This window comes from Natrix helvetica (assembly GCF_964273705.1).
Source record: "Natrix helvetica genome assembly, chromosome: 1".
Lineage (NCBI taxonomy): Eukaryota > Metazoa > Chordata > Lepidosauria > Squamata > Natricidae > Natrix > Natrix helvetica.
Genome location: NC_138548.1, coordinates 266523993 through 266540079, shown reverse-complemented (window position 1 = coordinate 266540079; position 16087 = coordinate 266523993). Strand labels below are relative to the sequence as shown.

The 16087-nt window shown below is 40.3% G+C and overlaps 1 protein-coding gene across 1 annotated transcript in view; it reads left to right on the top strand.

Moving 5' to 3' along the window:
• The window catches only part of SLIT3 (slit guidance ligand 3), a 524002-nt gene that overhangs the window by 388645 nt on the left and 119270 nt on the right, over positions 1–16087 (top strand). The window contains exons 17-18 of the mRNA XM_081937040.1: positions 13383–13526; positions 14649–14792. Of these exons, the coding sequence (XP_081793166.1) occupies positions 13383–13526; positions 14649–14792 (288 nt within the window). The remainder of the gene's footprint in view (positions 1–13382; positions 13527–14648; positions 14793–16087) is intronic.

The following is a 16087-nucleotide window of genomic DNA, read 5'->3' as shown; positions in this document are numbered from 1 at the left end:
AGTGGGAATTGAGGCTGCTAACGTATATTAACATCGACAGCTCCCACTTGACAAACTTTGGCCCTGTTCAATATGTTATATACGAGGCTAGATTTGCTACTGCTACGAGAGTCCCCCCTCTCGCAGTTATGGCCTCCTGCCCTTTCAAGGGCCCACCTTGAGGACGGGTTTATTAACCCAGAGAGGTGGAGGAAGCGTACATTGAGGGGCTTTTTAATTAATTGTCTTTTAAAAATTGTAAGGGGTTCCAGGGATGGGGGGGGAGACCAGGTCAGGAGTGATGGTAGAGCCAGGCATCTAAGTGTGGTCGAAAGAGGAGGGAGCGGAGTGGGAGAGGAGAGGGAAGACAGCATTCCACTACAGGGCTCTTTGATACCAACGGTCGTAGGGAGGGGCAGGTGCAAGGACAGATCAAGAACGCGTAGTCGGTTGGGAGACCGGGGTTTTTGGTCATACCCGGTCGTTTGTACAAACCCCTGCATACTAGGTGGTCAGGATCTACAGACCCAAGGCCTGAGACTGTTGTTATGCAATGCGAGGTCCATTGTCAATAAGGCCCCCCTCATCCACGATCTAATTTTGGAGGGGGAGCCGGATCTCGCAGGAATAACTGAGACCTGGTTGGGCCATGAGGGAGGTTTACCCCTCGTGGAAATGTGCCCGCCAGGCTATCGAGCATTTCACCAGCCTCGGGCCCAGGGAAGGGACGGTGGGGTAGCAGTGATTATCCGGGAAGACTTGGAGCCGAGAGAGTTCACTGTGCCGCAGACATCCGGGTGTGAGTCCCTTGTCGTGAGGTGGGGCCCAGGGAGGCAGTTGGGCCTGCTGATAGTATACCTGGCTCCTCACTATACATCAGCGGCCCTGCCTGAACTCCTCGAGCTGATCGCATCGGTGGCGGTTGAGACCCCCAAACTTTTAGTGATGGGGGATTTCAACCTGCCGTCAATGGGAGAAGCATCTGAGGGGGTTCGGGAGTTCATGGCTTCCATGACAGCCATGGACCTGACCCAATTAATTCAGGGCCCTACCCACGAAGGGGGCCACACGCTGGACCTTGTCTTTGTCTCTGGCCAGTGGACGAGTGATCTGGGAATAGGGGATTCAACTGTTATTCCCCTGTCATGGTCAGATCACTCACTTCTCCGACTTGACTTCCCTGGTGCTACCCCCCGCTGCGGGGAGGTGGAACCGGAAGGTATTAGATGGTTCCGCCCCAAGCGCCTGATGGAACCAGATAAGTTCCAGACGGAGCTTGGGCCACCTCCTGTAGACCTGACCCACCCCCGGGTGGAGGACCTGGTAGACACATGGAATAGTGCGACTGCTGGGGCCCTAGACCGAGTGGCGCCTTTGCGGCCTCTCCTGCGGCGATGAACCACCCTGGCCCCTTGGTTTACCGAGGAGCTAAGGGTGATAAAACTAGTGAACGCTTCGTTGGGCGAGGGGTCTCTGCCGGCCGCCTTGAAAGAGGCAGTTGTGAGGCCCCTGCTCAAGAAGCCTTCCCTGGACCCAACGGAGCTAGTTAATTATCGTCCAGTCTCCAACCTTCCCTTTTTAGCGAAGGTTGTAGAGAGTGTGGTGGCACAACAGTTCCCACGTCACCTGGAGGAGAATGATTATCTAGACCCGCGCCAGTCCGGTTTCCGACCCGGGCACAGCATGGAGACGGCCTTGGTCGCGTTGGTTGATGATATCTGGAGGGCCAGAGATAGGGGTTGTTCCTCTATCCTGGTCCTATTAGATCTCTCGGAGGCGTTCGATACCATCGACCATGGTATCCTGTTGCACCGGCTAGAGGGGTTGGGAGTCAGGGGCACCGTTCTACGGTGGTTTGGCTCCTACCTCTCTGGCCGAATGCAACGTGTGTTGGCAGGGGAGCAGAGATCGACCCTGAGCCCCCTCACATGTGGGGTGCCATAGGGGTCGGTGCTCTCGCCTCTCCTGTTCAACACATACATGAAACCGCTGGGCGAGATCATCCGTGGCTTTGGGGTGGGATATCATCTGTATGCTGATGATACTCAGCTGTACATTTCCACCCCGAACCACCCCAACGAGGTCGTCGAAATGATGTCCCGGTGTTTGGAGGCCGTACGGGTCTGGATAGATGGCAACCGACTAAAACTCAACCCCTCCAAGACGGAGTGGCTGTGGCTTCCGCCCCCCCCCCCCGGTTCAACCAGTTGCTTCCATCTCTGGCCATCAGGGGCGAGCAACTGGCCCCCGTGGAACGGGTGCGCAATCTGCGTGTCCTCCTGGATGCCCGGCTGTCCATGGATGACCATGTAACAGCCGTGGCAAGGGGGGCGTTCCATCAGGTTCACCTGATGCGCCAATTGCGCCCCTTATTGGACCGGGATGCCCTACGCACAGTCACCCATGCGCTGGTGACGTCTCGCCTGGACTACTGCAATGCTCTCTACATGGGGCTTCCCTTGAGATGCACTCGGAGACTGCAGTTGGTCCAGAATGCGGCCGCGCGGGTGATTATGGGGAGGACTAGATACTCCCCTGTAACACCTCTCCTGCGCGAGCTGCACTGGCTTCCTGTAGTCTATCGAGTGCGTTTCAAGGTTTTGATTACAATCTTTAAAGCGCTTCATGGCACAGGACCTAGTTACATGCGGGATCGCATCCTGCCCCATACATCCCTACGACCAATCCGCTCACACAGAGAGGGACTTCTACGGCTGCCGTCCACTAAACAGTGTCGGGGGGCGACACCCAGGAGCAGAGCCTTCTCTGTGATGGGCCCAGCCCTGTGGAATGACCTCCCCCGTGACATCAGGATTACTTCCGATCTCCGCTCCTTCCGTGTACAGCTTAAGACCCACCTTTTTCAATTATCTGGCCTGGCTCAACCGTAGTTTTTTCTTATTCCTCCTGACAGTCCTTTTAAATTTTAAATTGTGTTATTATTAAAGGGTATTTTAATGGCTGATTTTTTAACATTCTTAATGTGATGTAATTGTTACCTCCTCCGTGCATGTATGTCTTTGTATATGTGTGGATTTGCTGTTTATGTGTTTGCACATATGTTTTTATGTGTTATATGTTTTATTGTACGCCGCCCTGAGTCCTTTTTGGAGAGGGAGCGGCTTATAAATTAAAAATTATTATTATTATTATTATGAATCTGTAAATATTCTGTTCTATTCTTCTTAAAAGATGAGAATGTAAGAGTACAGGTCAAATTCAGGTACATAATACATTGAAGTAAATTGATAAATAACTGCAACAGCAAGAACTAAGGGTGTTGTGTGTTGATCATAAATTTTGTCTGAATCAGATTTATCATAGACAAATCCAAGCAGAATATGTTTTGAAATAATTGAAATTATTTCTTTCCTCCTTAATTTGTATACTATTTAATCCTATTTTTAAAAGTCTATCCTATACTTAGTACTATTGTATTAAAGCCCGATTTGCTTCTTCTTTATATTTTCTGAACAATAACAAATCAGTTTTATATTTACAACATTTTCTTCCCATTTTATATGAAATGGAATTGAAGGCCCAAAGGAGGTAGAACACATATTTTGAATAAATCGTTCTATGTACTGAATTTATTTTTGCTTTCTTGTATATATGAAAAAGTGATTAGGTTTCTAATCCATACAGATAGAACAACTAGGAATTGATTGAACTATTTATTTAGGAATATTGTTAGCTTCTCTTCAGTCATGGTGCTCAGACAAGCTTATAAATAAAAACTTAGAAACAGCATAAAATTAATCAAAAATGCAAGTCAAGCATTAAAGTCTAGTTGCTTTCAGCAAACAATGAACAGAGAATGAAAATTCATGCACAAATAAAAAGTTGTTCACTTCACTTGAGAAAGAAATAATTATAATGCCAAGTGAACCTGTTATTTATTTATTTATAAATAATCTATATTTTATAATGGATTTCAAGTATTGGACCTCTACAGATAAGCCTTTCCTAGATAGGGATCAAGGCTCCTTACACATAGGGAAAAATGGAGAAATATTTGGTGGTTTTTGATTGTAGAGGGCACAACTTCAAGAATTCAGGCTGATTTATTTTTATAAAAGGTCATGAGGTTTCATTACTCTACATGTTTTCAAATTCCTGGTTAGATTAGCATGAGTCTGTTTGAGATGAAAATGATTGCATTTGTGGTACAGCAATCAAAACGTGTCAAAACTGAAAGTTCCTTTATTTATCATTCTTTAAGGAATGCAACATATGGTACCAATATGACTAAGCTGGTGTCCAATCTATATCATATCTATATCACTGTGTTCAATTCAATTTTATTCATGTCCAAAAGGATCAAAAGAATATTACTTTGTGTTGTGTAAAAGTCTTCATTGATAAAATACCTAATGGGTGACAAAAGTCATATTTGTGGGCTCACTTGGTGACAACAATAGCATCTGTAAGATAGCTACTTGGAACATAAGAGGAGTAAATGGCTAAAGACTATGAAATAGTTTTTTGACTATTGAAATGAATGATCAACATGAAGGAAAGAAAACAAAATAGCAGGTGTATCTGTGAAGCTAAGGAAAAAAGAAAGAATGTCAGATGGCCATTTGGTTCTTTCATGTATTTGTGGATCAGTGTAGAATGCTTGTGGTGACAATATAAGTGGGTTGCCTATATAAGTACACCCTGGTACATGTTATTTTGTATTCAAAGAATGCCCTATTGAAGGCTGAGAAACCCAAATTATTTTAGCAGATATTAGATAGATGCCATGAAAAGTGCAAGAGAGAGGGGGGAGGGGGGAGGGAGAGAGATCACAGTAGATTGTTTTCCTTAGAAAATGGTGCAAGTAGTTACAATTTCTACATCTGTACCTTAGTAGTAGAATGTTTACTAAATATGGGGAACTGTACAGAGAAATTATTTAGGCATGCAAAAATTGTAGTAAAGGTAAGGTATACACTATGTGGTCAATTATAAGGAGCAAATGTCAAAAGAAGCAAAAGTGGTTGCCTATTATCATACTATGGAAGTTTGAATTGGATATTGCAGCAGAAACATCAGAATTAGTTGGATGCCATGGGAATTAAGTTAAGTGAATGGTTGAGCAAGAAATATGTGGGTAAAAAAATAATGGGTGCTGAATGAATGTGGATACAAAAGTGATGGCAAGTAGGAAGGGTATGTTACGGTGGTTTGTGCACAGAAAGAAGAAATGGGAAGTGAATCACAAAAAAATGTATGAAGGAAAAGGTCAAAAGGAAGAAAGGGAAGAATTAAAGTTGTGGTGGAAAAGAGTTGATGTGATTTTTAGAAAGTGATGGGTGAGAAGGTTAAAGAACAAAGAAGCAGCATATAGTTGATAATTTCCACCATTTCCTATGTTTTCCATAGTTTCTTAGCCTTGCAAACTAGCATTCCATCTAACATACTAGCATAAGCCAGATGTTTCCTTTCCTTTTCTTATTTTATCCCTGTTGGTTTTGGTTTATAATTTATTATTTCTTCTATGTTCTTTTCATAATGTTGCTTCTCCCAAAAGGGAAATGATGTACATATGTAAGTATGTATGTATGAATATAATAAGAATTGTTTTGACTCTCTGGGTAGGGGTTTTTTTCCCCCTGATTGTATTGTATATATTTCTATAATTGAATATATACTGTCATGGAATCCTTGGGAAGCAGTTTAGAATTTTCTAAAAAAAAAAAAAAAATACCGAAATAATTGAAAAAAGCTCCGTATATGTTGCCGCAACATAAAGCCCCTCATACAGCTTTCATTCCAAAATAGTGCTAACAATGTAATATTATAATATTGAAAGAAATATTATTTTCTATATATCAACAAGATCATGCTCATGGTACCAAAACAGAGATAACTGGAGTTTTTTTTTTTTTTAAAAAAAGAATAGATTGGTGTCTCAAGTTCAGTAGCTAAAGTTGAAGCCACTGAAGTTATCTTGTAGGCAGAAGCATCACTATGGGCATCTGTATCCTATCTATTATCTCAAAAATGTTAAACTTTGATGTAATTTTAAATTATATTTAATTTAAAGCAAAAAAATACCCTGAAAAATTGTATTTTATTTACAGAAGAACATCTGTATGTATATTTACATGTGTCACACAAGAACACATTTCCAAACTAAAAATGATAAGCTGTTGCTAGGTTGAAAATACCTCCCCCTCCAAAGATACTTTGGGTATAGAGAGCATCTTCGGAAGACTGATGGGGGAGGCAGAAGACAATCTTCAAAATTTGTCTATTTTAGGTATATTAAAAGTGACAGTGCCATATTCTCTCCTCAAGAACTTGGATTTGGTCATTTTAGATAAATACCACCTAATCACCAGTCTTACCTTTGGAAGAAGGTTAAAGAGCGAATGATACACTTTCACTTGCATTTGTGCCCTAAAGAAAGCAGATGTGGATACTTTTTATTCAGGCAGAAATCACATTAGTCACATTGTTGGATGACCAGCAACTGGACTTGAAGGTGGGGAATGTGCCTCCTCTTGTCACATCTGTTAGCAGCATCCAAACTATTAATTGTGATATATTCTTGGGATGCTGGCAAAGGTGTCTGCTCTTACCTAAGTATTATTAGTGTAATAAGGGCACATTTTCTTAAACTAGTGGATGAACTCACCCAATGGCTTTATGTAAATTTCAATCAGTAGAGTATGTAGTAGGGATGACCCATTGACCACTCCGGTGTGGAATGTTGTTGCTGGTTCCTTTTCTTTCCTGTCTGTTGTTTAAAATTTACATAAAGCGATTAGGTGAGTTCATCCACTAGTTTAAGAAAACATGCCCTTATTACACTAATGATACTAAACATGAATGATACTACACCAGGCTAGGAAAGTCTTCTGAGAGATGTTCTGACTCCATATCTACTGATCTGGATGCAATATATCTTGTTTCCCTGAAAATAAGACCTCCCCAGATAATAAGCCCAATCAGGCTTTTGAGCACATGCACTAAAATAAGCCTCCCCTGAAAATAAGCCCTCCCCAAATATATTGCAACAAAGCAGCAGCCGTAAGGTGACCATGTTCGCCACCTCCTGCACCTCAAAAACAATAAGACCTCCCCAAAAGTAAGGCCAAGCGCTTATTTCAGGGTTATTTTCAGGGAGACATGGTAACAGGTTGAAGTTGAATCCCAATGAGATTGAGTTTATGTTTCTCCAGAAATTATCTGGCACTCTATTTCAGTGATACCCCAGATGGAATAGGACTTCCCCAAAACAGCAGGTTTGTGACTTAGAGATTCTCCTATACTTGTAGCTACTATATGAAGGCCATGGCTAGAAAAGGTTTCACCCAACTTCAGTTAGTGAATCAATTGTGGCCCTTCCTGGAGAAAAAGCTTCTGTCCATAATTATTCTTGCTTTTGTACCTTCTATCTTGGGGATGTGGTGGCTCAGCATTTAAAGACCCTGAGCTTGTCAAATGGAAAGCTGACAGTTGAAGTGCAAGACCTGAGCACCCCACAACAGGGTGAGCTCCTGTTATTTGCCTCAGCTCCTGCCACGCTAGCAGTTCAAAACCATGCAAATGTGAGTAAGATAAATAGGTGTCACTTCTGTGGGAAGGTAACAGTGTTCTGTTCACTTGGGGGTATAGTCATGTGGGACACATGACCATAGAAATATCTTCACACAAACCTGGCGTCCTTGGCTCAGAAACAAAAATGAGCACTGTCCTTAGACTCAGATACAACTAGAAAGGTTGTGGCAATACACTGTATATCAGGAGTCCCCAACCTTTCCGGTTTGATGGATTGGTGGTGGTGAAGGAGACAGGATGTTTCTTTGTGAGTGGCAGGCATGCTCACGAGCACATGCAACTCTTATTTGTGTGAGCAGTAGGTGCATGGATTCCGCTCGTGCAAATAGAGCTGCAAGAACAAGCATTTGTCACAAATAGAGCTGTGCATGCATGTTCGCCCACCATTTGCATGGCTCAGTTCTGAACAGGCTGCAACCCAGGGATTGGGGGGCCCTGCTCTACATGGTGCAGCCTCTGAAGCAGTGGTGGATTCCTACTGGTTTGGACCTGTTCGACCGAACCGGTAGTGGTTTGCAGCCTGCGTTGCTGGAACTGGCAGCGACCCAGTCCTGCCACGCCCCCAAACTGGCACTGTAGGCATCGCCATCTTTTTATTTTTGCCTCTGCGCATGCGCAGAACAATTTTTATTGCACTGCACATGCACGCTTGGCACACATCAAGCACATTTGGCATGACCATGAGCGAACCAGCAGTAGTGACTGCCGGAACCCACCCCTGCTCTGAAGACTACATTTAAGCTGTAATTGGTCCAAAATATAGAATCCATCTTTTCGATCTGCCTTTCGCTGGAGATCTGAATGATGCTAAGACTCCTAACATCTAGAAATATATTAAAAATATAATTTTTGGGAAAGGCATTTGTGGGTTAATATTTTCTCATTGGATATGTATTTAAATTTGTCTGATATATTTTTGTATATGATTGATCATATAAGTTTACTGAGTTATTTTAATATTCTGATTTCAAAGACTTTCATAAATCCTTCGGAAATAAAACAGTATAAAACTTTAGTAAAAAGATTATGTATTTTGTGGATAAAGAATGGGGAACTGGACATGGTCCAGAAACCAATTCCATTCCATTCCAGTAGGAATCAATGTCTAAGAAAGGGAAAGGCTGACATCATCTATAGAAGCACAGATGCCAAATAAGGCACGGAGTTTATCAATCTACAGTACATTTGACCCTATTCCATAAACAGCTCCTGGATGGTTCATCCCTTGTATGCATTTCTCTGCAGGTGAAGGTGTGTGCCTGAAAGAACACTTTCATCCAAGTATTGGCAGCTCTTCTTATACCATATGGATGAAGGCTGCTTATGCAGGATGAAGCTAGCGCTTCCATGTTTGTCCTACTCTGAGTGGCATTAGAAGGCAAAATCAAGGCAGGTAGTTGATAAAGAACACCTACCAGATTGATTGTCCTAGGTTTTACTTCATGTTTTTTGCCTATATGAGAGGTAGAGCTGTGCTTGCTGGCTTTCCCAATTCACCCACCTCTCTCTTGTTACAGTTAGCAGAGATAAAGCATTATTTTTCAGATTTCCAGAGAGCGAAGTACCATGTTAGATGTGTGCCATCACAGACTTCTCTGTTTTAGGGAGTTTTGAATGCTAATGTTGTTCCTAAAATGAAATTAGCCTTTCATTTCTTACTATGGCAACGTATGAACTTACCAGTGTTTGTGAAAATTAAACACAAAGGAGACACATCACCCTAATAAGACACCTTAAAATATATTTGATATGCTCCTATTAAGTATATATTGGCAGGAAGCATTCATTTGGAGCCTTTGTCTGTTCGGTCAATAAGTGACGTTTAAGCAGCACCAAAGGATTCATTGACACAATTGATTTCAGGGTCAATTGTGTCTCCTTTGAAGAAGTCCCTCAGGACAAATTTACATGATAACTCATCATGAATACTGAAAAGCCATTAAATACTTGCCTATAATGAATGTGAATTATACATAGTTAGGACTAATGAACTCTCAATGTACTGCTAGCATATGAGAAATATTTCATGAACTCAGGGACAAAAATCTTCCAGATGACAAAATATTGACAAATTTACAATTAGGACCAATTAAAAGTTTGCACATTATCACATTACCCACACTGAAACTGATATATTGATATAAAACTATTCATGGTTTCTTGGAGGAAAGTTTTCTCCTTAAGCTATCTACGCTGAAGCCACTCAACTGAAGGCTCTCTGTAAAAGAATAACAGACTACTGCAGCCATCAAATACACTAGTCTATTTTGGGTTCAGTACTACAAGATTCAGTCTGCTATTAGTTTTTGACATTCTAGTTTACCCAAATCTAGTTTCAGTTCAGTATGGCATCAATTACACTTATATGGTTGATTTATAAATTTTTGCATGAGTCTTACAGCCTGAGACAGTGGTGGGATTCAAATAATGTAACAACCGGTTCTCTGCCCTAATGATTTCTTCCAACAACCAGTTCACCAAACTGCTCAGAAAGTTAACAACTGGTTGTCCCGAAGTGGTGTCAACTGGCTGAATCCCACCACTGGTCTGAGAATGTCAAAAGGAAACCTTGAGATGGGCTTGGATTCAGCCAGTTCCTTCTAACGGAATATGTCTATATGTTGTAGGCAGGTTTCTTGCAGGATCAGAACTGGGCAGGAAAATTGACCCTAATAGATAAGTGTTCTTCTGTTTACATAACACTGCAAATGTCCCTCAGATGAGTACACAAAATGGCATTTGCACAGAATGGCATTTGAGGGGGAGTGCATTGGCAGACAGGAGATTGAAGGTTTCCAAGGAAAACTTCTCAAAAATGGATTAGTCTACTACTAATCAGAGATTGCTTTCAGTCCAGGTGGTTATAAAGTCAGGAGGGGTTGGGAACTTTTGTTTGTTTTCTTGTTTGTTTTTACAGGCAAATAAAGTTTGCAGCTTATTTAGAAAATGACCTTGTAGTCTGCAGAGGCAAAGTTGCAAGAATTTTGATGTAATTTTGAAGTTCCACAATCAATAGATTTCCCAGGTTACATTTAATCTGAAAGGAAGACTTTTCTCTCTCTTAGTAATAGAAGCTGATTGGGGCGTATGTGTGTGTGTCTGTATCTGTGTGTGTTTACTGTCTACATTTTGCTTTGCATGTAGTGACTGGTCATTTTAAATTCAGAATCATCGTCCTTTAAGGTAAATGTGACAATTCACACTATGTACTTGCAGACATCTCTTTCTCTGAAAGTGATTCAGATAATCTGTTTGTGTTTTCAAAAGGCTAAGACAAACATAACCTTTGGGTTAATAACCGTAATTGTAAAAGCAACTCTCATATTCTTAGGATTCAGAAAGAGATGCCTATGTTCATTGTTTATTGGATCATAGTTCAGTATCAAATGATTTTTTTTTTTAAAAAAGATAAAATTCTTCCTGAGCTGTTGCTGACATTAAACGTAAAGGCAAATCTGATATGGTTACCAATGAAAATCATGAAGTCATTTTAAAAGAGCTCACATGATTATGGTTGGTTTTGTGCTTTATTGTTACTCCTGCTTTATTGTATTCCATTCAGACAACAAGAAAGGTGATGGGTCACAAGCTGAACAGTCAGGCTGCCTCAGCAGTTCAGAAAACATAAGATAGACTACCAGTTCCTCATACAAGCCTCACCTCAGTCTTCCAAATTAGTTTTGCCCAGTGCTGACTATAGGTAGTCCTCTACTTACAACAGTTTGCTTCGTGTCTATTCAAAGTTACAACCGCAGTGATTTCACACACTTATGACCGTTGTAGTATAGCATCCCCATGGTCATGTGATTTATATTTGGATGCTTGACAAGTGACTGACGTTTATGACGGTTGCACTATCCTGGGGTCATGTGATCATCTTTTGCGATCTTCTGACAAGCAAAGTCAATGGAGAAGCCAGATTCACTTAACAGTTGAGTTACTAACTTAACAACTGTAGTGATCCATTTAACAACTGTGGCAAGAAAAGTCATAAAATGGGGTGAAATTCACTTAACAAATGTCTCACTTAGCAACAGAAATGTTGGGCTCAATTGTGGTTGTAAGTCAAGAACTACCTGTACTACAATGAACAGTGCAGGGCTGTCCAACTCAATGTAATTGAGGTTTGCATCAGGATTGTGTTTGACCTTAGGGGGCTAGGGTGAACTCCTGGGGTGGTCCAAGCGCTCTGCCAATGAAAATGGGCTCCCAAGTTCCATTTCTGTCTGTGACAGCCTCCTGCAACCCTCTGCGATGCGACCCTCCCAAGCTCCATTTATGCTGGCACAGGCACTGCGGGCCAGTTCTTTCACGGGGCCACTGTTTCCAGGGCGGCCCCATAGGCCAGATCTAAACACCCCACGGGTCTCGAGTTTGACACCCCAGGTCTAGTGCATTGTTTTAACTGTAAAATAATAAAAATAATGTTTTAAAATATTGCTATGAAAATGTATTTATTTAATTCATCAAATTTCTAGCCCATTGAGTCTTCTGCATTGGTAGTCATAATGTCTACGATATAACAAAAAAATTAAAAGCACCATTGGATTTAAATATAAATAATAATATAAATTAGTTGTCCATAACTATTAGCACAGTAAGTGATGTAGCCTGCTCATCTTTAAACAGGGTAAAGCTCTCCTTTAATCATGATAACATAATGTCCTCTTGGGTAGAATTACTTCATAAATGAAGTAATTGATAAATGAAGTAATGCAAACTAATTTCTTTGAAGCCTATTAAATGGAATAGAATGTTCTGGGAATGCAAAAAATGGAACAAATATAATAAAAAGATCCTAAATATCATTTACAGAATAGCAGATAAAATTGGGGTTTTAAATGTTAATGGATTTTATGGGTTTCCTATCTGCAATCAAATTTCTGGTTTCCTGGTACAAAGATATAGCATTTTAAAATAAAAGCAGATGTCCTAAAGAAATTTAAATGAGAACAGGTTGGATGCTTTGCTGGCACAGTGATGCCACATGTTGCATTTGTTCTGAAACTGATATGCTAGAAATCATTGGAAAAATGGGCAGTAATGTGATTATTTTTTTAAAAAATGAAGTATTCAGACGTGTGGCATGAATTCAACATGAATAACAATTTTGAAGCAGAAAATACGACTGCCATACCAAAAAGCAAAAAACTTTTCAGTTTTAGTAGCAGTGGGGTTTTTTTTTTCCTGGTCTACCAATTCTTTTCCAATTTAATGAGTGAGCATGTACTTTTTGAATTTTTTTCAAGGAAAAAAAAATTCAGAGAAATTCTCTTAAGTAGAATATAACACTTCTTACAAACAAAATGTGTGGAAGTAATATGATGCCTAAACAATCCAAACGTCTCATCTTGTTCCTTCCACAATCTTTTCTTCAACAAAGTGTGGCTTTGCTTTGTTTTCTACCCTTCAATTAAATCATACAGAAGACCTTATAAGGACACTTCACCCCATGGGGCTTTTCAGATTAAGAAGTGTTGGCAGACATGGAACTGCAGAATGCTAGAAAGTTGTGTAACTAACCCTAGCAGAAATTCAGTAGCTGTTCAATCAGGAAAAGAGATTCAAAAATACCATCAAGAGAAATTGGAAAGAAATTCTCAAAAGAAAAAGAAAAAACTTCCCTGAGAAAGAAGAACTAGATCACAGAAGCCTCTTTCCTGTTGGAAGGAAAGTGAAATATTGCAATTCAGATTTCAGCATAGCCCTGGAAATTAAATTGGTTCCATTCTTTTAGTTTTGTTTCAGCTATTGTTCACCCCTTTGTTGCCAGTGCAAACATACTTGCATTTATCTTACACAAAACATGTGTTCAATAATGCTGCCTGTGAATCTGTTTCCTCTTACAGAAATTTAAGTAATAACAAGATCAAAGAGATCCGTGAAGGCACTTTTGATGGGGCAGCAGGAGTGCAGGAACTGATGTTGACAGGGAATCAGCTGGAATCTGTGCACGGACGAATGTTTAGAGGTCTCACAGGACTCAAGATGCTGTATGTATTAAGTCTGTTTGCTCTTTTAGATGTGGAGGAGAGAAAAGCCTGTTGTGAATGTACAACAATAGACGTGATGTCAGGAAAATGATTGGGAATGAAGATGAAATTATTATATATCATCAATTTCCCCAAATCAGTTGAATGGGTTATTAAAGCTGTTGTAATTATTTCCTAGGATGAATTTCTGACAGTCTTGAATATCACCTATTGGCACAAATGAAACTACCTCTACTTGTTTTCAGAATGCCCTTTTCTTCAAAAGTATTTTTTTAAAGCTCTGGATCAATTGCTCAATGCATTCAATATAAATTAGCTTGGATTGATTTATTGATTGCTCATCAGACACTGTGATTTTCAATGGCCAACAAAAAAGGGGAGAAAAAATAAAGTAAAAACCAACAAAACCAAACATAAAGCATATCATTAACATGAAAATTGTATATTAAGAATAGTTCATGTTCATATATGAATTGGGAGTGTCTACCTAAACTTGCTGATGTTGGAAAGCAAAGCAGACTTAGTTCTATTTACTTGGAAAAGAGATCACCAGAAATCACAGGACTGTAGGATAGATTGGGAAGTAAAAATACATTCCACAAGACAGCAGTGGATGATGACTTCCATATTGCTATTAAGAAAATCACTAAGAAATATGTGAGCTGGATCCTAGGTAGACAACTTTTGTTGTTTTCAATCACTTGATGATCATCTCTTCACAAAGAGAAAATGGGAGTTTACAGTTCCAGTCAGAATTCATGTGTAATAGTGCACATTTTCTTCTGCAGACTCATTAAACTATGTAGGATAGGTTGAGAGAAACTTAACGGAAGGGTTCATGTATTAATTACTCTCAATTTAATTATTCCTGAATTATTCCTGAATCCTGCCTTATAGTTGGGTGAAAGTAGAAGTCCCCTGCACCTCTACAAGTCAACCAAGTCAACTTATTTTACTTTTTCCAGGAGCTCTGGATACACTGGCCAATTCTTAAGTAGCCCATGGTTTTTTTGATTGCCTTGTTTAAAAATAATAATAATAATAATTTCCTTTGTGTGTTTTTCCCTGATCCCTCTCCAACATCAATTCAGTAGGTCTAATTTTATGTTTGAATCTTTTCAGGATGCTCAGGAGCAACATGATCAGTTGTGTAAACAATGACACATTTATAGGACTGAGCTCAGTAAGGTTACTCTCTCTGTATGACAATCGCATTACTACAATAACTCCAGGAGCCTTCAATACTCTTGTTTCTTTATCTACAATGTAAGTCATCTGTTGTCACTTAAGATCTTGCATTTACTTTGTCACTGCTTTCACTTAATTATGTGGAACCCTTCTCCCCCCCCCCCCAATGAAATGATCCTGGAGAACATTCCAGAGCTTCATGCATGTCGCCTTAATAATTTTCAAAGTAAAGAGAGATTTTAACTGGTAATTGGGATTCTTGTTCTCGTGTTGCAGCTACGGGGCTTATACGGAGAAGAAGTCTTTAAAGCACTGTGAGAAGCGGTGTTTCTCACACTTGGCAACTTTGAGATCGTGGCCTTCAACTCTCAGAAATCCCTAGCCAGCATGAATTCTGGGAATTGAAGTCCACACATCTTAAATTTGTCAAGTTTGAAAAACTCTGTCAATGGAGATTCTCAGTAATCCAGATCAAAGGTGAAAAAGCACCTTTGGGACATTTGAAAAAAAAATGTTTTAAAGTGTATCCTAAAAGAGGCAATGTTTAAACTGGATGAGATGGTGAAGGCTTCATAGTTCAGGTATTATTAATTATTACAGCTGTTGCATTTGGGGGTGGATAGTCTCTTGGAATTAAGATTAAGGATCCTGGTTTATAAAAGTATGAACAAATGCCCTCATTTCTATTTGTGAAGGTTTCTTTTTCAAATATATCCAACAGTGTATTTGTTTTATTTTGTTCTGGTTTGTTTGGTTTGGTTTATTATTTTATTTGACTTCCCATCTTAGTATAGGATAGCTCTGGGGGGCTCATAGTTACATATATAGTTAAAACATAAAAATATATTAAAACCAAGGACACATGGAAAAGTGGAGGAGGTGGGTTCGTTTTTACTCAATCAACCACATCCATTGTGCTGTTCCCCCACTGGAGCTCCAAGCCAACTGGCACAGCCACATCTTTAGTACCTTATGAAAAGATAGGAAGGTTGGGGCCAACCTCACATCAGAGGGCAGGAAAAACAACAGAGAAGGCCCTATTCCTGAACCCCACCAACTGGAATAATCAGGATGACAATTGACAGGACCTGTAGCATGCCTCTTCTGCTGGCACAAGTGCCATGGGCCACTCAGTGGGGTGAAATGGTCCCTCAAGTGACCTATGATCATCACCATGCTTTCTCCTAACAAATATAATGGTAATTACTGTTACAATCCAGCAGGTGCTTATACTAGTGGCTAGTGTAGCCTATTGTAAAAGCTTTGCACTTGGTCTTGGTGTGGCTGAAAAAAGAGATATTCACTGAGGCCCGATCCTTGATAGATTGACCAAAATTGTTTTATGGGACAAATCAGTTTTCCTGGCTCACAGC